At 41.0% G+C, this 27,580-nt stretch overlaps 1 protein-coding gene and 1 long non-coding RNA gene across 4 annotated transcripts in view; one reads left to right on the forward strand and one right to left on the reverse strand.

The window, feature by feature from the left end:
* Nucleotides 1-6,400, reverse strand: part of LOC112986054 (uncharacterized) — a 38,588-nt gene extending 32,188 nt beyond the window's left edge. For all 3 annotated transcript variants that reach the window (XR_003259910.2, XR_010387655.1, XR_010387654.1), the window contains exon 1: nucleotides 6,190-6,400. This is a non-coding gene — a long non-coding RNA (uncharacterized LOC112986054). The remainder of the gene's footprint in view (nucleotides 1-6,189) is intronic.
* A 1,013-nt stretch (nucleotides 6,401-7,413) lies between these two features.
* Nucleotides 7,414-27,580, forward strand: part of MEOX2 (mesenchyme homeobox 2) — a 56,212-nt gene continuing 36,045 nt past the window's right edge. The window contains exon 1 of the mRNA XM_026105143.2: nucleotides 7,414-8,242. Within this exon, the coding sequence (XP_025960928.1) occupies nucleotides 7,732-8,242 (511 nt within the window). The 5' untranslated portion in view covers nucleotides 7,414-7,731. The remainder of the gene's footprint in view (nucleotides 8,243-27,580) is intronic.

Consider the following 27,580-nt stretch of genomic DNA (forward strand, 5'->3'; position numbering starts at 1 on the left):
GCTGTCCTTTTTTTAATTGCTACTACAGTCTAACAATGAAGCTGCTCCTGTAAAGCATCTCCCGTGAGGTCACTAGGGAAAAGAAAAGACTCAGCACTTCTCAAGGTCAAGTCTGAAGACAGTTCATGTTATAAAACATTTAAGGGATGGTTTAAGGTTTTAAGGTTTTCTAAAAATGTTTTCAGAGACTCTACCTTAGATGGCAATAGAAGGATAAAAAATACATTATTCCATGATACTGCTAGAGGTAAAACATAGTAACGAGAGAGATACACTATGAACACTTTGGTCACAGCAAAACTTATTTCTACAATGGAAATTTTTACTTTTGGATGCACTATGAGTACATGATTCATACTAAAGAACATTAGTTTTCATTCAAATTTGATCACTTCAAGTTAAAGAGCCTTACATAAGATTTTATTGTAAGACCTTACTGTAATTAAGATTTTATTGTAAATAATGTAAATATCTATCCCAGCTTATTCCTACTGCCTACAACTGATGAGATGAAAAATCCAAAATGCTTCCAAGGCATTTTACCTGAACAGTCACATCTGCTTTATTAGTTTCAATAAGAGTTGTATTGGGTATCATGAAGGAAAAGGCACAGCTTTCAATGTAACGTAGCCAGGAAGCTGACATGTCTCATGCCTTTCTCTTCCATTAGAGACTTGCTATGCCTCCAGATGCTGCAGTCTGGATTTAGGGGCATATACTGCTCTTGCACTAATAAGAGTTGCATATGTTACGAGTTAATTCCATTTTGTTGTGTTTTCTTGCACATGGCGTTTTGAAACAGTTAAATGGAAAATATTTTTAGTTTGCCATCTTGTATTGAAATATACTTGGATTATTAAATAATAAGTGATACATCCTACAGTGAAAACGCACAAATGCGTAATGCTCATGGACTAAAAGTCTACAAGGGAGTTGCACAAATCCAGCCAGTGTCCCCAAATGCTGTATTTTGCGTTTGTGTCTCAGTCAGCCGAAAAGTATGCCAAATAATACACTTATTTGTTGTACAGCTGAGAATCACCAAGCACATGGTACAAGGCACGTTATGTATGGAAAACAGTGGGTAGGAATAAAGGAGCTTCACGCTTTTATTGTGGGCAACCAATTTAGATGAAATAAATGCCAAAGATATAAATGAAGAGAGGAAGGTGGCTCCAGAGAGCGATTCGGTGTGTCAAAGTCAGATATGTATACTTAGATCCTATGAAAGCCGGTCAAAGACTGTCTCTGGCTGGAATAGTTTCTGTAACCCACCCTGAGATCGATTTGCATTGCATCAAAGTGTACTGCCTAATACAGCATGACGAACACAAAAACCTCTGAAAGGTTCATTTCAAGAAATAATATAATATATTCCCAGGTCATTGATTAAGGTGCATTCTGTTTGAGGGAAATAACACCAAAAAATTGTTTATCTCCAAAAATGTGTTTTTGGAAAGTGTCAGTGCCATTAAGGTATGTCAGGTATGTCACTTAGACCCTTTTTCAAGATACTTAAGAATTTGTCTAATTTTTTAAGCATCAGTAGTGTCATTGGCTCCAGCGTACTTAAAAAAAAGTTTGCTGAATCAGAATCTTTGAAACAGATGTGATTTGATCTTTTGGTCATGTCGCTGCAAATTAAGCTCTTCTTGGCATGTATTTTTTCAGAGAAATCTAGCTTTCTTTTCTTTTTTTTTTTTTTTTTTCCTTCTTTCACAAGCCTTGGTATCAGAATTTAAATGAAGCAGCTTCATCTGAAACAATCGCTTCCAACAGTTGTTACTTCGTATTGGATTTCTCCTATCCAGTGTCTGTTGTTAGCATTATCTGACGTTGGGCTTTGAGGAGCACGATACAGCTATGTGTAAAAGTGTACAGGCAATTTTTAGCTCTTTGTTCCCTCCAGCTATTATTAATTAAGGTTCCAACTCTGCAAATGCTTCTATTCAAGCAAATCGCCATGAACATGAACAGGACTCCGTAAAAGCACAGGAGTGCTCCCATGTGAAACCAGGAAAATGAGCAGAGCCTGAGCTCTTCATGGCAGTGAATATCTTTCTGCTCCGAATACCAGCTAGTTATGGCTTTCTGGTCCAAGTCTAGAGCTCACCACACTATAAATCATACGCAAATATACCTGCAAAGTAAGAGACTTAATCCTAACAGCTACTAAAACCTAGGTATTTTGTAGTTATTTATTCTTGGGGCATATATATATGCACATATGTCTTTTTCTCACTCTCCAGGAAAGAAAATTCAGAATGACTAGGAATACTCATATTGTGAATAGTGCATTACTCATTAACACATAGAAAAGGTGATGAAGATTAGTGACTTATCACTCTGCTAACATCTGCTGATGGAGGCAAAATTATGAAATATATCCCCTGCTGCTGGTCTTGTAAAGGCCCAGAAACGTTAGCCGGATGACACAAGAGACGCAAGAGAACACAACAAATATTTTAGCTAATGGTAGTTTTTCTCTTTAGTTTGGTCTTTGTAATGTAAGCACTATTTACCTACTAAACAGGTAAAAGTCTTCGTTTGAAAGATCTGATGCAGAGATATTTGAGTCAGCTGCATTATTTTATTCTGATTAAATGATCAAGTATAATCAGCAAAATATTAATTATGCAGCACAATAAGGAATAGTCACTGTTTAATATACAAAGTGTTTGAAATACACTTAGCCATGATTCCATACATTACCATGTCTGTATTTTTGATTGGGGCCCTGGTAAACCGCCTTTCAAACTGAAAATCAGATTAAATCCACAACACAAATTACATGAAATAATAAACTGAATAATATGTGAAAATACAAGCCTTTTCTTTACTCTATGATTAATAATTTTAATAAAAGAACTAACTGCATGCAGCGTCTAACTGTCAAGATCGGGAGAAAACAAAATGGAAAACATTTTTCAGGCATCATTGACTTGCTTGCACATGCACTTTGAATACATTTCTAAATACGAATGAAAGATTTGTATTACTAAACTACGGCACAGGGGTTATGATAGCTGTTTCTCAGTTCAGAGTTCTTAACTGGAGATAATAGTAGAGAATGAAACAATTGCTAAATTACAGTATCATGAAGATTGGGCAATAAATGGTATTGTGCGAGACAGTTCTGCTTGCAAATAAATTATCTATTTAAAACAAACACACCCCAAGGTTTATAGAAGAACTTATTTTGAGGCTTCTGAGTATCTAGTGTGGAAGGCAAGTTTCCCATAGTTTAAACTCTAAAAGCATTTTTGAAACATTGTAGTTCAGGTGTGAAGCCTCAAGTACATTAACTATTTTAGTATTTCATCTGTTCACTTAAATTAAATAGGAAGCATAGGATATTTTACTGGTGAGAGTGGGTTGGCAGTTCAAATAACTTTTAATGATGTAATGCAAACTTGTAAATCAGTTTCAGTGAGGGCCTCATAGTTCAGCACAGCTTTTATGTAACACACTAAATTGCTGGCATAGCTTTAAAATTTGTAATACTTGTAGATCATGAAAATTAGAACGCAATCCATATGTACACAGGAGAAGTAACTGAAAATATGGATTCAGGCTTAAAGCTTTATAGATATGTTGTAGTCTTTAAACTGAAAATTGTGTCTGATACGTATTAAACCATGGCACATGTATCCGCTAAAAAGAGTGAAATGGAAGTACACCACAGAAATACAATGTTAAGGGTATGCGGTGTGCTTTGCGGCAGTGTAATTTCTCACAAAAACTGTTTTTATGATGAAGTATAGTGAAGATATTGGCATAGCAGATTTATGAATGGTAAATGCGATTATCATCATTTTTAACTATGCAGGAGTTCAGTATTTTTGACAAGTCAGTCAACAAATTATTCATTTTCTGCATAAGGCTTTTCAGTTAAGGCATCGAAGCATCTCTGAAATGATGCATAATCCCCTGGCTTTATTACTGCTTGTATCTATAGGTTTTCATTGCAGCACAGGTATCAAGAGAAACGAATTATATTGCTTCAATGGGAGTTAAACAGGGAAAATTTAGAGGAAAAAGAAAAGACTGAAAATAAACATACATCTGTTGTGAATCTGGATTGACTCTAAGGTTAAATAATGATGCCTGTATCACCAAATTGCCATGGAAAAATACGAACTGATCATAATTACAGTACAATAAAATCTAGTCCTCTTGCTTTGGTAGGCTCTTGAGTACAATAAAATCTTTGGCTAAAATAACCTGAATTCATATTTGTAAGCTTCCTCTTTGACAGTAAGGAGCATATTCTCAAATGGCGAAAAATGTCATCTTTACGCTGAGTGCTAAGAAGCCGTAACAGTTTATACCACTGAAATACTGGTCCGCAAGTATGACTGTTTGTCTGATTTTCTTGTAGTATGCATAAAGTACTAAGCTGCACACTGGGAAGAAGTGTGTAAGAATCTTACTTATGCTCTGATCAACATTCAGGAAGATGGTGCATTTAGCCTCCAGTGTAAAAGGCTGAGCAAGACTACAGAAGTCGTACAGAAGTGGAGGAAAGCTACACTGATTCATTTGGGTCAATTTTTTATATGATCTCTTTTACCATAAATAGTAAATTAAAAAAAATATGCAAATATTAGTCTGTAAAATATAAATGATGTTCCAAACTATGTTGGCTCCAGATGTTTTTATGAGTTAAACAGTTTACTGTTTCCATATATTTAAGACATTCTATTTTTTCACTTGATGTTGTAAGCTTTGGGCAAAGTTGCTGGCATTAAGTTATGCTTTCGTACCACATGTAGGTCAAACGCACACTCTAAAAAGATACAACATGAACGAGAATCCAATCAACAATATCAAGAGGTAATAACTATTTACACTTTGCTCAGTAAATATTTCAGTGAAAAGCTTTGCAGCGGAATTTTCTTTGACAGAAAGGTTGCAAATTTTTACAAAGGATGGTGTATTATATAGTTATTTGATAACTCCATACAGAAACTTTGGGGGATGTTTCCGTAAACGTTTTATGTTGTTTATTCATGTCAACATTAATTGCCTCTATTTTCATTCTCCTTATACTATTTAAAATGAAAGCATAAGGCTCTACAGAAATTTGTACTTCCAGCTCTTGTGTGCTTAAAAACTCTTATTAAAGAAGAAATAAGAACACTTGATGTGGGACTTGTGCACTTACTAGGGGAATTAAGACCCAACGGAGATACAGTCCTGCATATTCAGATTTGATTACAAAGCTAATGACGAATGCTTAGCTCTGCCGTGATTACTTTGTTATTGTGCTATTTCTTCTTCTTCTTCTTCACCTTTTGGAGCCCTTCCTACCTCTCCCTAAAAAGCGCTGTTTGGCTCCGTCTCTTATTTCTCTGGGAAACCTAATCTTTCTCCCTCCCCCTCGCACCCTCTCGCTTTCTTCATTGTACTCCACTTATTTCGCTTTCTATTCTCGAGAAATCCTGTGCGGCCATCCCCTAGAATTAAAAAAAGCAAGGAAAAAAAAGGGGGGGGGGAGCATTTTTACGCTGGCCGCGGGTCTGGGACTTGCCCAGCGCCGCCGCCGCTGCCTCGGGCTCCGGGCTGCAGCGGCCCCGGCCCCGGCCCCGGCCCCGGCCCCGGCAGGAGGGCTGCCGCTATTCCTGCCCCCCGACGGCGGCGGGCGGCAGCGGGTCGGCGGGGCGCGCCGCGCCCGCCCGCCCCCATGGAGGCCGCCGCGGGGCCGCGCCGCCGCTGCCGGGGCGCCCACCTGGGGCGGCCCGCGCTCGGCCTGCGCCGCCCGCCGCGGAGCCGGCGGCGCCTCGGGCCGCCCCGACGGGGCCGCGGCCCTGGGCGCAGCCCGCAGCGCGAGGCAGCGCGCTCGGCGGTGCGCGCCCGGCCCCGGCTGCGTGACACCCCCGCGCTCGCAGCGCCGGGAGCTCGCAAAACCAAGAGGCGCTCAGCCACTGCGTTTGCTTTGTACCCCTTTCTTTTAATATTAGAGCACATATTGAAACGATAAACACAATGAAAAGCACAAAATATTTCATCAGTGTTGTAACTGTGTATTTCCTTTATTCGGAAGAAATATCAAGTTTTGAACAGTGCACAGAGGCAGCAACTTCTGCTTTGGACGCCGCGCTCTTTTTAAAGACCGCGTTGTTACAGCTAAATCTAAAGACAATTTTTAAAAAGCATTAGATCTCAGAAAAGGGGGGAAAATCTTACCGTCGAAAGACTGCTGCAGGTTCCAGCTCAGTCTGAAACTGCAGGGAAAAGTGGAGCAGCTGCTGAACAAAAGTTTTAGATTTTTTTTTTCAGAAAGTCTGCAAAACTAATTTCCCACAAAATAGGACTCAATTTCCGTTTAAGAAACTAGCTCTTGCAAATCTCATACAATTCCTGATTTTTTCCAGTAGCAACTGAAATTCATTTTATCTTTTACACATGGACCCAAGAATTTAGACTTGAATTGCAGGCGCGTTATGGTTTTGTTTTGTTTTGAATTTTGATTTGGGGGGAGGAGGAGGAGGAAGGTAGAGCGAGGAGGAAGGGCTAAGCAACGAAATATTTTTGCAGTGGGCACCTCTTGGTCAGTGATCAGTAAACACGTTATCCTCATTTAGACCAGGTAACTGCCTTCTTCGTGGCTCCTGTTAATTCTACTAGGAGTATGTTTTTTTAAAAAAAAAGGCAAGCCCGGCTCCCTAGCCTGTCCCACTCGAGTCACTAAAGACCGCGACGAAGAAAACGAAGGTGCAGAGAATAAAAATAATGTGTGTTCTTGTTTTGGAGGGGCAGGGGGCAAAGAAGGAAACCCTCTTTCCTCCACCGCCTTGCGCAGCTCGCTAAGCGCCGGTGACCCGCTGCGGGACGCCCGAGGACAAGCGCGGCGGTGCGGCCGGGCACCGCACAGGCCCCTCGGGGGCTGCGCGGCTCCCGCGGGGGCGGCGGGCGCCCGCCCACCTGGGAGCGCAGGTGAGGGGCCTCGCCGGCCCCTTTAGGCCCCTCCCGCCCCCTCGGAGTAGCCCCCGCGGACTGTGTTTCACGTGCTTATCGCGCTCCTCCGCTCGCTTTCCAGGGGGCGGTGGCACCCGCGAGCGCCCCGACGGGGCGGTGATGGCCGCGCGTGGGGCCGCGCAGCTGCGGGGGCGCCGCGGCCGCGCTCCTCACCTCCCCCCCCCCCCGCCCCGCCGCGGCGCCGAGGCGCGCTCCCCGCGGCCCGCCCGGGGGCAGGCGGAGGCGGGCTGCGCTCCCGCGGAGCCGGCCCCGCGCTGCCCCTCGCGCTCCCCCCGCGGCTGCCGCGGGCGCCCGGGGCGCGGACGCGCAGCGCTGCCGCCCGCTGACGGAGCGGCTGGGCGCGGGGACGGCGCTGGCGTTTTGGAGGGAGTTTGCATGTGGTCAGCGCCGTGCTCCTAAGCCAGCCCCCAGCTCACATTACACACTACTGTATTTATAACCTCCGAGAGCTGTTTCCCCCTTCGAGCAGTTCTCTGGGACCACCTTCTATTGGCTTCAACCTCTCCCACTTCTTGACATCCGAGCAGCTCTGAGAAAGGCTCATCTAGGTCCGAGTGTTTATGCAGCGGAGACTGGCCACTAGGGCTAAAGACCTGGATTATCTGAGCTCAGCTGCGGGCTGCAAAGTCTGTCGTTGCCGTTTTGGAAAAAAAATCCCAACCCCGATCTGTTTACAGTGAAAGTTGACAAAGGGTGGTGAAGTTGGATCTTTCCTAAACTCTCCTGCCTGGAACCTGAGACTTGCATGCCATGGATCACACACTCTTTGGCTGCCTGCGCAGCCCCCATGCCACCGCGCAGAGCTTGCACCCTTTCTCCCAGTCTTCTCTTGCCCTGCATGGAAGATCTGACCACATGTCCTACCCTGATCTGTCTTCTTCTTCTTCCTCTTGCATAATAGCGGGATACCCCAATGAGGAGGGCATGTTTGCCAGCCAGCATCATAGGGGGCACCACCACCACCACCACCATCACCACCACCACCACCAGCAACAGCAGCACCAGGCTTTGCAGACGAACTGGCACATTCCTCAGATGTCGTCTCCTCCCGCCGCGGCCAGGCACAGCCTCTGCCTCCAGCCCGACTCAGGAGGACCCCCGGAGCTGGGCAGCAGCCCCCCCGTGCTGTGTTCAAACTCTTCCAGCCTGGGCACTAACACCCCCACGGGGGCAGCGTGTGCGCCAGGGGACTATGGCAGGCAGGCTCTGTCGCCGGTGGAAACAGAGAAGAGGTCCGGCAAAAGGAAAAGCGACAGCTCAGGTAACGGCTCGCGCTTTCCCCGGCGGGCGGGACCCCGGGGCGGAGGGTGCTGGGCCGCGGGTCCCCGCCGCCGCCGCCGCCGCCGCCGCGGGCAGCCCCGGCCCGGCCCGGCCGCTGCGCTGCTCCGCGCTGCTCCGCGCTGCGCCCGCCGCCCGCTGACGCCGGGCTGCCGGGTCGCGCCTTCGCGCAGACGCGCGCTCGGGATCCCCGTCATTAAAGCAGGCTTTATTAGGGCTGCGGGGCGAAAATAAAAAGGAAAAGTCCAGCACGTGATAGAGCATGAAATTGCGGGGGGGGGAAGAGAGTTTCGTACAGTCCAGGGGAGAAACGTTTGTAGTTTTGATGAGGATTTTAGCATCTGGTGCCGTGTCCCCCCTCCCCTCCCCGCCCGATACGCCGCCTCTGCTCCAAAATTCAGAGTACAGCGCGCTCGCTTCCCCCCCGCCCCTTCCCCCGCTCCGAGGCGGCGGCACAACGCCGGGCGCTTCGCCCCCAGCGCGGGCGCGGGAGATGCGCGGCCCGGCCGGGCTCGGCCGCGGCCCGGCGTCCGCCGCCCCACGGGGGCCGAGCCGGGCGTCCCGCGGCCAAACGGGGGAACCGGCCTCCCCGGGAGCCTCTCAGCCCCGTGCGCCAGCGCCGGGGGCGGGGGGTAAGGCAGGAGCTGTCTGACTTTCCAACACACCACGGCGTTTTATTTAGAGACGAGCGAAACCGTTGCAGGGTGATGATGAGGCATCTCGAGGCGTGCAAAAACCTGCCCCCATCGCTGCTTTTAGCATGGCAAAGCCTGTCAGAGCCCCCCCGAGAAAAGGCTTTCTGCGGGGCAGTGGCGCTTCCCTCAGAGCATGCACGGCCCGAAGGCCCCCCAAAACCGGGCTGAGGCAGGCAGTGGGCTCTTGAAAAAGAGCATTTTGAAAACTCAGTGTTTTGAAAACTCAGGAGCGGGTGTAGCGAATTGTTTGGTTGTTCCCAAGGAAGAGAAAGTGAAAGGATTTTCGAGATACTTACGAAGTTCACAGTTGAAACCGTGACCTCTTTCACCTGAAATATTATGAGCTTGGTGAAGCAGTAAGCAACAGAAGCTGCTTTAAAAAAGACCCCTCAAGGATACCATCATTTTGTTCATCACCCATTACACTGGGAAACGTTTACGGTGATTCGGGATGGGTTTAACTTTATTTTATCATATGTAGCTGGTATATGGGCTGAAAACTTCTGAGAGTGAAAGCCATATTTTTGCAAAACATTTGTGGCAAAATCGATTGTTGCATCTTCACTACATTTTATGAAATAAAAGGAATTTTTTGATTCTGTGAGGTCTATGAGCAGTACTAAAATTTGTGTCCCATTGCTACTGGAAAATAACTGGATGCCTGTTTGTGTAAGGGTTTATTATCTTTTGTCAGTCTGTTTAAGGCTAAAGGAAAAAAGGCTATTGATCCCTTTCACTGTCAGGGAAATTTCTGCATTGCTTTCTGTTTATTTCATTTTGCAATGCAAAAAGCAGTGGGGAATGTCCCAGACCTCATCCTGAAGCCACTGGAGTTTTCCATTGGATTTAGTGGACAAGAGTTTGAGCCTTTAGTTGTGATTATGCTTATATTGCACTGTCCTCCAGACTTCACTTTCTGAGACTTTCTGAAGATCAAGGCAGGTAACTATTTCATCCTCTCTTCCCTTAAGGAAAAATATTGTGTCCATTCACACGATTAGGAGTCTCTCAAACTAAAAGTAGGTATCTTTTGATGACAACTGAGTAGCTGAAGAATCTTTGTTTCTTCTTCAGGAAAAACCTGACTTTTGGACTGAACATTTAACCCCACCCCTTTATTAAACCTCAACAGTAGTGCTAGATACTTAATGTCCTCCCAACGTATGGCAGCAAGAACTGTTTTTCAGTTGGTGTGTTTCTGTATTTGTCATCCATAACCGCTCCTCATTTGAAGAAATCTCCTACTTTTCCCATTAATCCATTTTTTAAACAAATTACCGAACTTTAAAGGATCTCACCCTCCCTCTCCCCACTTTTGAGACATAATCATCACACTTGGAATTACTTCAGTAGGCTAAGAAGGAAAAAGATTGTTTTAGTTACAGTGCCAGCATTCTGGGACAATTATTAATACTATTGCTTATTTACAGATATATTTCCTCTTCTTAAGCACATCACACAAAGCCACACAATGTTCAGGGTTTTCTCGAACGCTGACTCTGCTCCACTTTTCAGAACTGAATTAACCTTAGGCTCCCCCTTACTTGTGCTGCTTTGCTTTCATTCCTGAGTGCTTGAGATCGAGAACGTTGATTCCTAAAGCTGACTTTATAGATAGTTTAAAGGAAGAAAAACATGAAAATCACTTGTATCGTTTACCTCTGAAAACAGTAACTGCTGCTTAACTGTATAGTTACACTTTAAATTTACCAGCAGAGATATATGATTTTGCTCATTTATTATGATGGCGGGAGTGTAATATTTTTAGCTATCTGTTGAAGGCAATCCAGAGGGCAAGTAGAGTTTTGGTCGATGGACTGTCTGTGGCTAAGCTTGCTCTTTTCTTTCCTGAAGATCACATTGCAGGGGAATGGGAAGGCAGAAATGGCATTTGCGATATGCTTTGTTACAGTTTTGTGTGGGACCGAGAAACCAAGATGAAATGTGCTTTTGCAGTAGTTTCATACAAGCTGTCTGACTTAGAGTTTTCTTCTGCCCTCACTCAGGTTTTAGGCAGTTGGGGAAGTCCCCTTTGAAGATACTGAATAGGCTGCTACAGAGCAGTGGGAAATTGTCCACCGTTCTTGCTATAAAGGCCTGGGAAATAGTACTTACTTAGGCATCGACTCCTATATGCTGCAGCTGTCATCGTCTGCATACTGCGCAGCCGCTCGCTCATTATCTTCAGGACATTCCTTTCAACCTGCGTAGGCCCAGAAGTGGGTCAGCAAACCGGTGAGCAGGCGAGCTGGGGACGGGGGCACACGGGGCTTTAGATGTTAACATGTTGCAGCGCATAGCATCGCTGACGACCTTGCCTTTGTAACTCAAGCTCTGCGTCTGTCCAGGCTGCAGTAGTAAAAAAGATGATACGAAATCTGAGGATAGGTTGCAAATAAATTCACTTATTTTAAAGTGCCGTAATGGTCAGAATTATCTGTGTGCTAATGAGGTGTGGATGAAAACCATGTTGAGTGTATAAAAAACATATTCTTGGAGGGCTTTGTTGCTTTGTGCTGTGAGTTGTTCTGTATGGAGTATCTTGGATTTTTCTAATGCCTTCCCCTCTCATTAGTTGCCTGTAACTTTTGAGGCCATTTTATTTCTGTTTTTTATTGAGTAGGTCATGATTCTCAGGCAATGTAGAACACATCAAATTCAAAATTACTGCTACAATTGTCTGAGTTGGCATACTGAGATCCAAATTTTCTTAAAACTTTAGTCAGAAGAAAAGCATGTTAATGCACATATAGAAAGTATGTTCTAGGTTTACTGAGAAATACTAAAAGAAAGTGAATCTGGTAACCCTGAGGAGGCCTAAAATGCTATGGCAAAAAATTTCAGTGCCGTGCTGGAAAGGTTAGGGGGAGGGTGAGTACTATTTAAGGAGTTCTGATAAGCACTACAACTGTTTGAACATTTAATTACAATACATAAATGTGTGTTAAAAGTAAATTTGACTCCAGTGACTTAAAAGTTTAATGTAATTAAACATACCCTCAGGCATGAGAAGCTTTTCTTTTTTTTTGTTTGACATGGAAAAATGTTTTTATATCATGCACTTTTCCAGTGAAAGGCTAGTAGGTAATAACATCTATTCTTTTTTCTTTTTTTTTTAACTGTATTTACAATACTATCATGTAGAAACACCACTGTCAAACCTACAAAAGCAATTCAGGAATCCAGTGTTTCAATAGCTGTTATACTGCTTTTTTTTTCATTGACAAATCACATGGAAAGAAAGCAATACTCTTTTTTCTAATGTTTGAACATCTTTTATAACCTACCTATTCTCAAAATGTGAGCAATAAAAAGTTACATCTCCAGCAAATTTATTTTAAACACATCTAAATATCATAAAGCATGTGCACTTGTTTGAAATGGTCACTAAAAGCAGATCATTCTGATAAATGATTATAAATGCTGTGAAACCATTGGTTTTGAGGACTTCTGATTGGTTTCTGAAACACATCAGTAAGAAAAATGAGCTGCACACTTGTAGTCAAAAAGAGCTGTGTAACTGATTCATCAATATGTCGGTGCTTTTCAGCATGGTTGTTAACGGAAGCAAGAAAAAATACATAATAAAGCACAGTTTTTCTTGAAAAAGTTAATTTGCTTGGTATCCAGTATGAAAGCATCACCTAACATTAAAAAAACTTAAAGATTACAAATATGAAACCAGTTCCAAATGTGATGAATAATAATCACATTTTTAGGAGAAAACTAATAAGGCTGATTGCTTAGCAAATCTTGGGTTACCTAGTGGGCTATTGTCTGGATTGTTTAATAGATCAAAATTTACAATAACATGTCCACTTTGCTATCAGGGAATGTAATTGATAAAATTTTGAGCACTAGTATTTCAATTTTACTGATATATTCTTAGAATTCTTTACTCATAGCTAAAGAGTGATTTTCTGGGGATAGGAATAGGTATACTCTCTAACTATATATTTCTGTCAGTTTATATATCATTTACTATGATTTATGCTCTCCCCCCCCCCCCCCCCCGCTCCGTTTAGAAACATTGCAGTCCCAATCCAGCAGTACATTGGAGCACAAATGTTTATGTGAGAAGTTCTGTTGACTTTAGTGGAACTACTTAAGTGCTTAAGGTTATTTAAGCTATTGGAGCCTAATTCTGTTACCCTACTTTCAATCTCTGACATAGAAATGTAATTGCATGTAATTTTTTTATTATATAGTATTAAGCTATTTAAGTATTGTTTAGGATAACCTATCAAGGATCCCTGTCTTCAAAGCAAAGTGACTGAGCAAGAAGTGTGGTACTAGAACCAAATGCAGAACGAGTTACACACACATGTGGATGAAAGATCCAAAAATGTTGGCAATACTTGGAAAACTGAAAATTTCATTAAAGTTTATTGCAGAAGTCATGATTGTAGTTTTCTTTTAGTATTTTTAAACTACTGTTGGATAGTGGGGACACAACAATGATCTGTAATTCTTGCAGATACTTACTGATAAAATATTAGCTTTGCTTGATAGTTTGAGCATTCCTAATCCAGCATCATGTACATAAATTGAATTCTAATTTAATTGGTTTCAGCATCCTAGGATAAAATTTATCCTAACATATTTAGTGTAACTTTTCCAGTATTTTGCACAGTAAGCAATCAGATCCTGGATTTTTTTTTTTTGGTCAGATTTGTTGCCCTTTGTAGAGGTGCCAATTATTTAATAAGTATTTTTAATTGAGCCCGTTAAACTGAATATAGCTCACTGTTTGGAAATGTTCATTTTTCAGTGATGTGATGACTCGATATGCTGTACCTTTGAATTCCTCAAGAGCAGGATTGCGCTCTGCATCTTGAAATTCAAGGGAAGGTGACAACATTTTCTTTGCTGCTCTCTGCTACTAATCCGATACTGCTTGCAAGATCGTTGCTTTTGGCAAATACCATGCCGCATTGGAGTATGAATGGTGTCTGCAGCATGTTTCTTTCAGTAGGGTAAAGCGAATTCTATCCAAGCAGTTTTCCTAATCCTGGAAAATGAAGCAAATTAAATCTGCTAGAACAAGCATTTTAAAATCCATCAGGAAAATGTAGGTTTGGTGGGTTTGCGTTCAGTCCCTACTTTTACTCTGCTATCCTGTGTCCTTTTTCTAATACACTTAAGAATTCAACTTGAAAGGACGCGAAAGGAAAGTCATATTTTTTAAATATAAATACTTGCATATGCCACTAATAAGGTTTCTAACAAAAATAGTGTGGTGTTAGAGAAGTTTGATAAACAGTGCTTGGGGCTACTTCATTACATCAGTGCATGGTTGGGCACTGAACCAGTCTTACGGTCTGCCTCAAACCTGTGCCCTGTCCCTTTTATGTCTGCTTCCTCAGCCTATGCAATGGCCATAGCAGCGTTTTCCTTCCATGTGTGAAGAACTATAAGCTTTTAGTAAATGAAAAGCTTTGAGTTTTTTTTAGTAGGCTTTAAAGCCTTACAGAAATGCCTTACCATTTCTCAAGTGCTGCTGGTGGCAGGATACAGCTATTAGCGACGCAGTGCACAGCCACCCCTCAGAAAAAAGTGTCCTGCCAATTAATCAGCAGTGCAATCGCGTCACCTTTAGCCGTGCGAATTTGCTGTGATTGCATAGATGGGCACAGCAAAAAGGCATCTGAAAACTCTGTGTGTGGGATCTTTGCCGATTGGGTATGTGCTCCTGGGCTGTATTTAGTGAAAATGGGAATTCAGAAGTAGCCTGATGTGTTGGATACGTGCGGTCTGCTCTTGCGTGTATCTGAAGTAGTTGAATCACCAAAAAAGTTATTAAAAGAAATGATTTAAAATTGTAAATGCTAAGTGAGGTTTCACCTGGAAGAAATTGGTGACAAAAATCCCACTGATTTTTAACAGGGCCAGAATTTAACAAATGTGTTCTTACAATGAATGTAGCTTAGCTTAGGTGAAGGAGTGAGACTGGTCAGCCCTGCTTGTGGTTATACTTTTTGTGATACACTGTGTCTTGCACGCTTCAGAGGACAGCAGCAAACACAGCGAAGGAATGTTCATTTAAAAAAAAAAGACAGCTGCCATTGGTCTTAGCCTTATGGTGTGGTGGAAGCGTACTTGTCGTTCTTATTATTTATTAATTTATATTGCAAAACGTGTCTTTTGAGCAGTTTATCGAGACCTTTTTTAAAAATATCCTTTCAAAATACTATTTTAATAGACAAAAATTTTCATCATGCTGATATTCTTCAATCTCTGTTATTAAAAAAAAAATCTGCAGTATCACTAGTACAGAGTTGCATCATTTTATCCTAACACCTTGTGAATGATGCAAACTGGAAAAAGTCATATATATGGTGGGATAAAGTAGTAGACACTTTACTACCATATATGCAGAGTTGCTTCTAAAATGTTCTTATAAACATTATAAATAGACAACTTTAGCAGTTAAAATTCTATTAATGTCAATGCCAACAACATTAAAGATGCAATATTCATTGTATATTAGATATTAAATATCCATCATTTTGAAATCTTGGACCTACAGAAGACAGTAACAGACCTCTTGTTTGGAACGTGAGTTATTTTCTACACAGAATTCTGAATTTTAGGGCTATACTACTTGCCTGGAAGGTGTGCATATTACTAAATAGACATACAATTATACATCAAATCAAAAATCAGAAATCACATTTGGAAAATGGCTACTGAATATTTTGTTGTTTAATGATGAATATAATCATTCAATACTACACATACTGAAATCATTGGGGCTTCTTGCTGTGCTCAATACATAGAAAAAAAGTAATCTCAACTTTGTACTGAAAATTACCTGTGCTCAGCAAACCTTCAAGTACTAGAAAAAGGGGCCCTTCAAATATATGAACAAAAGAAAACATTTGTGAAAACTTAACAGTCATTTAACAGAAAAGTTATTTTGTACTTGAACCTATGTTTCCTTTTATCTTTCTTTTCAACAAAAAATGAAACAAAATAATTGACCAAACAGCAGAAGAAACAAGTCTCAAAGGAATGAGTCAAATCTTTCATTTATGATAGAAGAACATAGTTTTACTAAACCAATAAAATCCAGTGGATTACGAAACCCTAACTGAAAGCCAAGTAATCTTTTCTTTCTTTCTTTCTTTCTTTTTCTTTCTTTCTTTTCCTTTCTCTGTTTTCTTTTTTCTTTCTTTCTTTCTTTCTTTCTTTCTTTCTTTGTTTCCTCAGAAGCTGCTTCTTGGACTAGAGAAGAATTGGTTGATTGAACATTATTTTATAGCAAATAGGATATGAAAGCCTAAAACTGAAACAGATTACCGCAGGCTTTTAAAAGTCCTTCTTCCTTCTGCACTCTCTCAGATCTATAATAGCTATTTTTTATTTTTAGCAAGCGAGCCAGAGCAAATGCTGCCTTACATAAATCATGATAGATATACTTCAGATTCCTCTGCCACGATTGTGGGTTTTTGGTCGTAGAGTGTGATCCTGCAAGGGTGCCAGTGTGCATTTAATTCTGTACAGTGGGAGAGGAAACCTTGCGTGTGCTAAAGGCAAAGCTCACTTTTGAATGGAGCCAGGATTTCACATCAGAAAACTCCACTACTTTGATACTAACACACCTGAATTTAAGTGTACGGTTATGTGTTTTGGTGAGTGGGGGGCATTAGTCACTTAAATTTACAAAGCGGAAAAAAACCAGTTTCCTACTTTGGCACTTCTAAAAATAGACACTAAAAATCTGTCAGACATATCTGGAATGATGATATAGCTGTGAAGAAAGCTGAATGAACTGTGGGGTTTTCTACCTGCCCAGCACAAAAACGGCAAGTTCTAGAAGAAGGTAAGGGACTGTGAATCTCCGCACCTTTCCCCAAGTGCTCCTTTGGGGGATGGTATTTTAGCAGGGTGAGTGAGGCTCATGAGGCAACTGGGTCTCCCTTTTTTTAGTAAGCCTTTTAATTTCTTCCAGTCAATGCAGAATATCAGGACACTGTCGGCCCCATCCCGTTAGGATCTACTGACAGCCAAAGCCTGCTTGCTCAAATGTGCTTTTTACTGGAAAAAGAATGGTAGGAACAGTAAATATCTCCTAAAATGATTAAACTATCAGCTGGTTATTGAAGGCAAAAGAAGTGAAGTTGGATGTCTTGATAAACTATATTGTGCTATAGTTTGTGATGCTTTAGTCCACGGAACTGGTAAAAATGGTGTAAATCCAAGGCAGTGTGGCTGCAGAGCCTACGACTGCTTGAGGACGTGTTGTAAAGCTTTGTATTTAGAATGAGGAGCGATGCTTTGTGTCACAAGAAAACAGCAGTCTAATACGGGATAAGGCATGTTGACTGCATTGAAATTGATAGTTTTTTCAACCAGACCTTCAAGTGTAGTGAACCTGCATGGCGGGCAGGCAGCATGCTCACTTTATGTAGAGCTTCGGGAGAACTGACAGCACTGCAAGCTCTTTGTGCTTTGAAACTATTAATGATGATTGACTTACAAGTGACATGGTAGTATTAAGCTCTCTCTTTTTTTGTATATGTATATATATATATATGTACATGTTCAAGTGTTGGGAAGGTACCACAGTGACCTCAAGCAGCAGCTGTGTGGGTCAAACTTTTTGCACTTCTTCAGACATTAGAACAACACATACTAACGGTCTAACTCCCGACTCTCTCTTTTTTTATACATTACGTTTCAGAAGGAGTCTGTCCTTACGCCTTTACATTTCCATTCATCCTTGCAGAAAGAACACTTTCTTTATTGCAAAACAAAAAATACCACTCTTTTATCTCAATCAGATTTCCATTAGATGTTACAATAACTTCAGAACTGCAGGAATCAACTAAACGGAACTGGACAATAAATCCATTAGGTAATGCAGGATGAAAGAGTTATGAACTGATGAACAAAATCAGATAAAAATAGAAGGTTTCATTATCAGCTGCCCGTAAGGCAACTTGAATCTGTAGTGTTTATTATCTTTTCTCGTATTCTATATCAACTTGTATGTACGTATTAACTTACATGCTTTTATAAGAGTCAATTATCGGGCATTTAAAATAGTGACTATTCTGTCTATACTGTTTGGTTTTGTGGAATGTGTTATTATTAAAAGTAGTAAATGGAACAACTTGAAACATAAATTTAAAAAATTGATGCGAACAAATGCAGAAGAAAAAGCTGGAGATAGGAGGGTAAATATTCAGTATTGGTTTAAATTATGAAGAAATATGCTGCCAAACTTTCCTGTAGGTTTGGTTTAGTGTTGTGTTTTAATTTTTTTCCTCCCCTCGTTCTGCCCCCCTTTGCTTTTTACATTTCAATACATTGCTACAACTTTATGAGGCAAACATCTTTATTGCTTTAATATGAGGGCACGTACAGAAATCTAGCAGTATTCAAACCCTATAAAGCTATCTTTATTTCACTAGTTCCAAACTGAAATATAGACATGCAGAGAAGGCGCCAACTGAGTTTGCCGTCTGTTGGCATGAAAAATATCAGGGATTTAACATTTTTGTATTTGCAAACATATCACGAGAACTCTGCCAGACATGACACCCAAACGAATACTTTTTTTTGGATAGAGATTGTATGTTTCAAGTACAGTGTCTAAATGTGTCCAGCTGTTCTGCAGCATGTTTAGTGAAACATAACTTACGGAGTGACCCAGTCCTTTGGTGTTCTCGGGAACGCCGTTTCTGTCGTTCCTGCAAGAGTCACTCAGCACTTTACCAGACTAGGTCTTTTATAATAATCTGTGTACTGAAGGTCTAATCCTGTCAAAGCTTTGGTCACTGTATATAACTTCAGTGGAATTAACAGTATTACATTCAAAACCTTGAGCGCAGGCACATTGGCTGCTATTCTGTCATCGATTCTTTCCGCTCAGTGGTGTGCGGCTAAGAAATGTTTGTAGTCACACGACATATGGGTAGATACCGTAAAAATATTATTTATGCAGGTTCTGGTTTGCTTTGTGTTTTTCAAGTGTGTTTCCAAAACTAATTGGTAGTCTTAATTCACACATGCACACACAAAAAGCCACATTTATGTTAACCTTGAAACACACAGTCAACTCAATCATGTAGATAAGTGGAAAGCTTGATGCTACCCATTCAGTGGGGTCTGGCTGCATCATTGTTAATATAGCAGAAGACTATTATTACAAAAGATGGAGGTCAAATCCACACCGGGCTAGAAATGCAAAAGAGACTGCTCTTACCGGAGGCCTCCCTATGAACCTATATGGAGCCCTACTTGTACAGAAGTTGCATGGGGGTACGTGTTCCCTAAATACCTCAGGAAGTGTATTTCTGCAAGTTTGGAAAAGGCCATACTGGAGCAGTCCCAGGGAAAGTGTAGCCTACTGCCCAACGAGCACAACAGAAAGGTTTCGCTGGTCTGTCTTCTTCGCTGGTCTGCACCTTCACTGCCATTTCATTCAGTAACTCCTAATCCTCTACTCTCCGTAAAGCCCTAAAAAGTTAGCTTTAGGCAGTCAAAATCGGTTTCTTTTTAGATGATTAGAGCATCTCCTTTCCTTCCAGGAGAAAAATGCACAGACACACGTAAAAAAATGCTTGCAAAACAGACACGAGGGTGAACACAAACCATGTTATTACCGGGAAAAGCAACATTGCTGTTGGTTTCCCCAGCGCAAGGCCATCGGCCGCTTCTTGTTCTGAGCAGGAGGAGAGCTATGGTTGAGAAGATCTTACTTGCCGCTTGAGTTTGCAAGTTGTTTTTATCACTCCTCTCTGTCTCCTACATGTTTCCAGACTGTTTTGCAAGTGTCTCCTACACCACTGAGCAGAAATCCAGTCCTGTTTTTTCTGTCCTGGTCCTCTCTCGGCTCTTGTTTTATCCCTGCCAAAAACAAAGCTGATCAAATGATCCTACCTTTTGATCATACCCTTTTTAAATTCCCTCCCTAGAATCCTTTTTCTGGTTCCAGCTTGTCTCTTCAGAGTTAAACTTTTACTTCCCTGTAAGGCTTTGCCCAGCTCTGGCTCAGCCTACATTTCTGATCCTGTTTCTTACCACTTTCTCTGTACTATCTTGAGCACGTTCTTCCTCATTCCATCCACACTCTTCTCAGTCTTCAGTACGGCTTACATTCATAAAAGAAACTTCCCGAAACAATATTATTTCATTATCTCACTGTTCCCAAAGCACCAGCTGTTTTACTGGACCTTATGACTGTAGGTCAGTCACGGCTTTTCTATGCACTTATGGTGTGTAAGAAAAGTGTGCAAGGCCGAGAGCAAACAAAAGAAAAAGATGTCTCATGTGCTTTCTTGTCTCTTCGTGAGGTTTCAGCCTCACAAGGATGTGCACCACGAGTAGCGTTTACAGTCTGTGGACGACTGTAGCTGAAGTCAGGCATGAACCACACATGACAATGCTGATGATTAGTATTTAATACCAGTGAGGTAGCCAGTGTTGAGCAGAGCACAGCATAAAAATAGAGTATTTGAAACTAAGCCAAATGGGTGAAAAAAAGAGCTTTAATGTCCATAAAACATAGTTTTTAATTCCAAGTTTTTAGGTAATAATTACTTGTTCCAGAGCAAACCTGCTTCAAAGAAAGTAAAGTCTCATTTGGAAGTGAAGGTTAAACTCTTTAAATAGCATTGGCAATTTGTTCCTTCACTCTGTTACTCTGTGAGAGGAATTTTGAAAGTGGTAAAAGAATTTTTGTGATTCAGTGTTGTAACAGACTTATAAACATTTGTTGAGTGTGTGCACATGTGTGTGCACGTCAATTCGAAAATAAAAGTAGATAGTGACTTGGGATAGTCCACTTTATTTGACTGGACCAGCACTTGGTTCTACTGTGCTATTTTGTTCCTGAATGTGTTTTTAAAATAGTTTGGGAAGGGGGAGGGATGCTGGACAAGGGGAAGGAAAATAAGGTACCTATTCTTGCCGATACAATTTGAATGCTTGGGCTTGGCAATTTTTGCAGTGCTTTTCAATATCTAGAGTTTTTCAGCATAATATCAGCAAGTACAATGCATGGTAAAATTACAGAAGATATTAAATCTAAACTCTGGAGACATAAATTCACATGAGGATCGGATCACAAGATTGGCTGCTTTCTGGGAAGTCCCTAGTGGGCTTTTTTTCCATATCACAAAAATCGCCATAGAGTTCGGCACAACCTTCAGGCTCAGTGAAGAAGATTCTTTTCCAGGACTAAAATAGCCAGAAGCACTCAATGCCAGAATTGAGGTGTATTTGCAGTGTTGCATGGAGACATTTTTACAGCTTTTGTCTCAACTCTTCTTTCCCCCTGCTAGGGATAAACCTCTTTCTTTTTTTGGTAAGAATTGTATCAACTTTATAGGGAAAAAGGGGGGGAATCGGACCCTCGCCATAGTATTTGTGACTTTAATACAGTCCCAGAAGAGCATTGTGTGAGTGAGTGGCATTTCTGCAGCACACATTAGAAGCTAATAGATAGCATTTCAGAAACTGATAAACAGATATTGTCTGGCCAAAATTAGAAAAAATTTAAACAAGAAAGTTGCAGACCTCTGAAAGTGATGGAGTCCTTCTCCCTTCCCCCACCTCCAATCAGCTAGCTGATGTTTCCAGCAACTTCAAAAACAGAAGACTTCTCTGTAATCCTAAATGTACATAAGGAACAGATTAAACGCCTGATTTGTGAAAAAATTTGAGCATATGCTTAAGAACCATTGACTTCGATGGGAGTTAAACATGTCCGCACACACGCTTCTTGAACTGGAGACTAATAAGGATAATAAAAAAGGATCAAGAGGCTGCCCCCCTTCAGGAAATGCTGCAAAACTCTCATAGCTGAAAGCTTTTTTTGTCGTAGCCATGCTGACTTTCGTCACTACTCACCTCACCTCACTTCCAACCTTCACAGAAGAGGAAAAAACAACCCTTCTTTCCCTCTCTTCTCCCATTCCGCTCTACTCCAGGGAAAGCTTTCCCTCGCTCCTGAAAGGAGAGGAGCTATGGAGTTCACAGACTCTGTTAGGGATGCTGTTACTTCCAGTCTAACTAACCCAGAGGATGGTTGGATGAGACAGTGGTAGGCAGCTGAACAGCCCTCTCAGAGAATTAATGACAGGAACTTTGCTGTCCGCCTGTATGTACCTAGGAATGACTGGAACAACAGAAAACACAGTACAGGTAAAGAGAGGGGGGAAAAAAAGCCCTTGCAAAAATTCAGTGTGAATTTACCTAGAAGAATCCTGTTTATACGGGAAAAGGTAAAACGCCCTTCAAACAGCAATCCATATTATATTCTTTTATTAGACGAGTGACAGATGGCGTGAAGTATTGGCAACTGAAAGACTTAAATGTGGGGTGATTTTTTTCAATTCAGTATGACCAAAGGGGTTATGTGTATGGTTCATAAGTGTGGTATTAATTTATTGAATGCTCATTTGAACTTTAAAAAATAACTTGCCTTCATTAATAGTCTCAGGAAACAGACTGCATGGTGTAATAAATCTCACTTGCAGGAATTTTGGCCTGATACTCATCTTAAAATGCCCTGAACATTCTTTTAGCGAGCCTTGTTTCACAGTCTGTTACTATCCTAAATAATTCCTCCTTTCTCTTCATCCCCCAGTATTAGAAAGCAATTCCCATGTGTCCTCATACAGAATTAGTTTGGGGATTACTTTTTGTTCTCATCTTCAAGTCATTCATTCGGCTTCAAAATTACGTATTCTCTTAATGAACACTCTACAAATGAAAGTCAGAGGGGACTTTGGCATAACGGCTGTTTAGAACAGTATCACTTATAGAAGATAATTTAGGTAAGGATCAGAAAGCAATAGAAGCATTAACCCTGAATATAAATTGGAAAAGAAAAACATCGATGAGAGGAATGTTCATTTGCTATAAAAAAAGCTAAACATGAACTGTCTGCTTCTTTCCATCCCCCAAATATTATTTAAATAGCGCATGTAAATTATTAAAGATGTTTCCTGCCAACCTTCTTTATGTGCTTCTTGAAGCAGCTTTCTCTCATTCCATTCAGAAAAAGAGCCATATATCCACCCATGGTTTTGTATTTTCACTAGCCGCTCTTTCCTTTGCTGCTCTATGTGTTGTAAAACTAAAATGAGATACCCAGTTTTCTTCCCTTTTGTCCAGCTGAGTTCGGTTATTCATGAACCTGTTAGAAAGTGCTGAAGATTTCAGTGATAAGCCTGCTTAATTTCTCTAGTGGAACTCTTAAAATGTTTGAATTTTCACATCTCTGCAGAACAATTTTTTCCTGTGGTGGGAAGAGGACTGGAAAGGGGCCTTTACTCTCCCAGGGTTATTATCGAGTGATGCTCTATGCTTCTATGCCAGTTGATTCAGCCACAGATATACAGCGCTAGCACTTAGTCTAGTGCATTTAGCCTGTCTGTCTCAATGTTTGCCCTCTAACATTTAAATACAAAATCATATGACTATTTAGCACAGCTTTCGACCATCGTAGGATGCGTTAAGGTCCAGGCATGGGCCTCCCTAGGCTCAGGATAGGTCATTGTTACTGCTGCAGAGTATTGCAGCTCCCATATGAGCCTCCGCAGCACTGTAGGTTGGACCCAGTTGTCCCGAGCAGCAGAAATTGTGTAGCTTTAAAATTTCCTTTACTGTCGTGTGGCACATCACAGCACAGCCCAAATCGACCCATGTTGTGCTGCCAATGAGGATGTATTCTGCTTTCTGCTTCCGTATTTGATTTAACTAGTAACTTTCTGACCGTTTCTGCTGCTGTGTTTTGCTTTATGCTGATTTTCCATCTGTTTAATCTTCAAATCTGTGAGCAAATCTGTGATTAGTTTTTGATAGCCAAATAAGATGGATTCATATTTTTTTAAATGTATTAAACCAAAAATCTCATTCTGACAGATACTGTTTTTAAAGCTGTATTTTTACAATGACTTTATAAAAAATTTGTGTCTGCTACTAATAAAAAAGGAAATATTACAAATAGTCCCTAGCTAGCATTTTGCTAAGTTAGTGTTTTATTCATCTTATTATACGAAGGAATTTAAAAGCTTGAAAAGCTGGCATTAAACTCAAAAGGGCAACGGAAAGCTGGTAGCCTAAACATTTGTTTTGATTCATATGGAAGGAAAGAATTTGGACCAGATGCTTGAAAGAGCTCCGAACCCAGCAGCCCCCATTGTTCTTAGTTGCCTAAATGGTAACAGTTGGGTGTACAGCTTTCTGGAAAACCGATCCTTTTTTGTTGAGGCAGCTTTTTAGGCTTTAGCCTATCTCTTCCTGGCTGTAGAACTCTTAACTGTAAACATTTTGTTCCAGAGTTGTCCCTCATCTGTATCCTTCGAGCATTTAGCATCCGTGCTAATACTGCAGGATTGCAACCCCTTCAGCTGAGTTTAAAAAATGTGTGTCTCTCAAGTTGTTTTCATACTGGAGACCCACTGCTCTGCATCTAATGCTTCGGGAATATGTTTTCAAGCAGGGTGTGGACTTTCTTTAAAATGCAGTACAGTCACATGCTCTTGTTTGCTTTAGGTTGGTACTCATGAATAATATAACATATTTTAAAGAAACCAGGGCTGTGCACTTTCATCTGCAAAGTAAGCTCCCAGTCTTAGAAAGATTCTTCAGTAAGACTAGGGTATTGATACATGATATATTGATACTTGCAAGCCATTACACAGAAGTTGGTGTGCTTAAGTTTTAAGACTCATAAAATGCAGTTGATATTGGCAGACAAGATTGGGTTAAATCAAGATCAAACAAGGCATCTATTGTGCTTTCTTATAGTTAAGAAAAGATACTAACACTTGGGTCTTAATTATGAATAGTTTTTCTATACAAACACACACACACACACACACACAGTGTGGGAAAATAGAATTTGAACTGTTATTATGTTACATGCTGTATAAACAGATAGATATTGAACCTGTTGCAAAAGCTCCTTTCGACTTCAGTCTCAGATCACAGTATTTTAAATTTAGATATGATTACTAAAATGATGATCCCATAGGTTTAGAAGACTAATTTTAAATAAATAAGCCACCATACTATCCTCCACCACAAACATAGAGAAAAGAAGGTAGATGGCTTTGAAATAAGGCACTGGAAAGAAATCGAGGAGAGAGAGGCTGAGGTCCAGGCTCAGCCATAGACTTCTGTCTAATGCAACGTTGTGCAGAAGCACCCAAGCTATCTGCAGAGCTGGAATTTAGCACATATGGGTCAGCATGGTGCTTTTGTCAGGCAAATTGCCCCTGCTGGGAAGCAAGTGCATTATTTTGGGCAAATCACCCTGGCTGTACTCCTTACAGGAGATCCTGTGTAGACCTGCTTGTTTCATTTCCTTCAGAGTCATTTCAATAATCTTTACATTGTGCTGTACTTACTCCATGCTTCAGTTCTTCAGCTGTAAAATGGGAAATGCTGGTTTATGTATAAAGCAAGCTAAACCATTTAGGATGTCAAGCTAGACTGGGGAGTAGGTGGAACTAACAGGAAAATAATTCCTGTTAGTAATTGCTAGATGAATTACTGATGATGGTATTTTTGAGCAGGTATGTGGTTCCAAAGAATAAATAACAGACTTTATTTTATCATCCAAAAGAGAGGCATTTTTATCATTTTGATTATTTTTGAGCCAATTATTGGCAATGTGCTTTAGCCAACCATATGTATAGAGGTGATGTACAGATATATTTCTCTGCCTCAACAAATATTCCAGCTCTTTCCAAATGGTGTGTTTGTTTGGCTGATGCACAACCTCAGCCAGACTTTTTTCTGAAATTGAATCCAGATCGAGTGGAATGACCTGCCAACTGATTGGACCTCATTGCTTGCCCGGATCAATGTTCCTCACTCTTAAAGAAACTGGGCAGTTGTCAGGCTGTCTGGGATTTTCAATGTTATCCATAACTCTACCCTCTTTGACAGATGTAAATATTATGTCCAGTTAGCATGTGAAGAATATAGTAATGTAAAGCTGGTAGTACCTTACTCTAGAATGCTTTATTTATTTATTTTTCATATTCAGGCCATGCGGTTCTCTGAATAGGTGTTCATACCTTCCAAACCTACCAACTGCTGAAAACTCAGTGCTGTTCCTACTTATAGTTTTAGAAAAAAATTAACTTACTTACTTAACTTACTTAACTTTAATTTTAGAACTGAGTTTGTTCAGCCATATTGTACAATTTACATTGGCTCCCACTGAAGTTTCATATTAATTTTTATGTTTTATTGCTCCGATGTAAAATTCTCCACCATCTCGTTCCTTAGCTCTGGGAGCTATTGATGCTTATGCCATATTGTGAATTCCCTCTCCAAGAGCTAAGAACGTCTCTTCTATCCTGAGATTTCATTGGAGGAGATCAGACACCCAGTTTTTTCTTGTCTGTCTCTGGCTGACTCATTGCCAGGAGATATTCGACAGTCTGGCTTCTTTTGCAGCAATTTCAAGTCTAAATGTAAGCCATTAATATACCTGGATTTTTTTCAGTACAGTGGTTATTACATTTCTGTGCCGCATTCTAGGAAATTGTGTGAAGGGTGCTATATAAATGTACAGATGAGAGTGGAGTGGATTAAATAGGATTGGATTTCTGGAATGCACATCACCCCTTACTACGCGTTCTCGCAGTGTGGTTAGAGCCAGCCGGTACTGCATGAAAATTTTTTTGTGATGTCCATTTAACCAATAAATCTGTCATCACTGACTGGTCTCCATTTCCTCTGAAATAAACAAATCACTATTAGGTTCTTTGAAGCAGCAGACTGCCAGGAAACACAAAAGTCACTTTTGCTTCATCCACGGAGATAAAGTAGTTAGTAAGTGGAAACGAGCTGCAACTGAAGGAGCCTCAGTGTTCTCACACCTGCTAGAAAGTACAGTAGATTTCCACACAGCAGGAATTCAGACAAACCTCAGATCACTGCATCCAGTGAAAGTGAGCTGGCCTAGCCAAGAAATGAATTGCAGGCCCGTGGAAACTACTTTGAGCCAGCCAGTTTCATAGGGACATAGGAAATTTGAAAGCAGAAAGAGGCCGGGAAGCCGTTCGAGGTCTGTCGCAGCCATTGAGTCAGCTGCTGTTCTCCTCGCGCCATATTCCTGACCTCCGCACCTCTGTGACTCTCGTTTCAAACCAGATACTCCTCTGCTTGCTGCTTTTGGTGTTTCATTGCACAAAGTACTTCGCTGTGCATTAACTTCCCTTAGCATGAAGTGTTTGCACATGTAAGTTCGCATCTGCTTTTTCTTTATTCTTGAGCTGGGATTTATTTCATTGCAATCTCTGTTTTGCAGCAATTCGGTGCCCTAACTCTTCTCTTTTACCTCGTCTTTAATATGGAAAATCGGTCTTGAACAGCTAGTAAGTCCTTAATTCCTTCTGGTCGTTCCCTGCTGAAAACGTTTTTGGAAGCTGAGCTTTTGACAGGCTAGTGTAGTTTTTCTGAGGGGAAAGAAAAAAACCTTGTTGCTAGGTTCTGAGTCATTTTTGTGTTAAGTAATATAGTTTAATTTTTCATAAAAGTGAAGAAAAATGTTCCTGTTAAAACTTCGCAGTTATTTTTCAGTAAAGTAGCATTCGGCTTTCTTCCTAATAAAAACTGACTTTTGACTTGTACAAATGTCTGTGAATTTG

The sequence above is a fragment of the Dromaius novaehollandiae genome, chromosome 2, assembly GCF_036370855.1.
Source record: "Dromaius novaehollandiae isolate bDroNov1 chromosome 2, bDroNov1.hap1, whole genome shotgun sequence".
Classification (NCBI taxonomy): Eukaryota; Metazoa; Chordata; class Aves; order Casuariiformes; family Dromaiidae; genus Dromaius; species Dromaius novaehollandiae.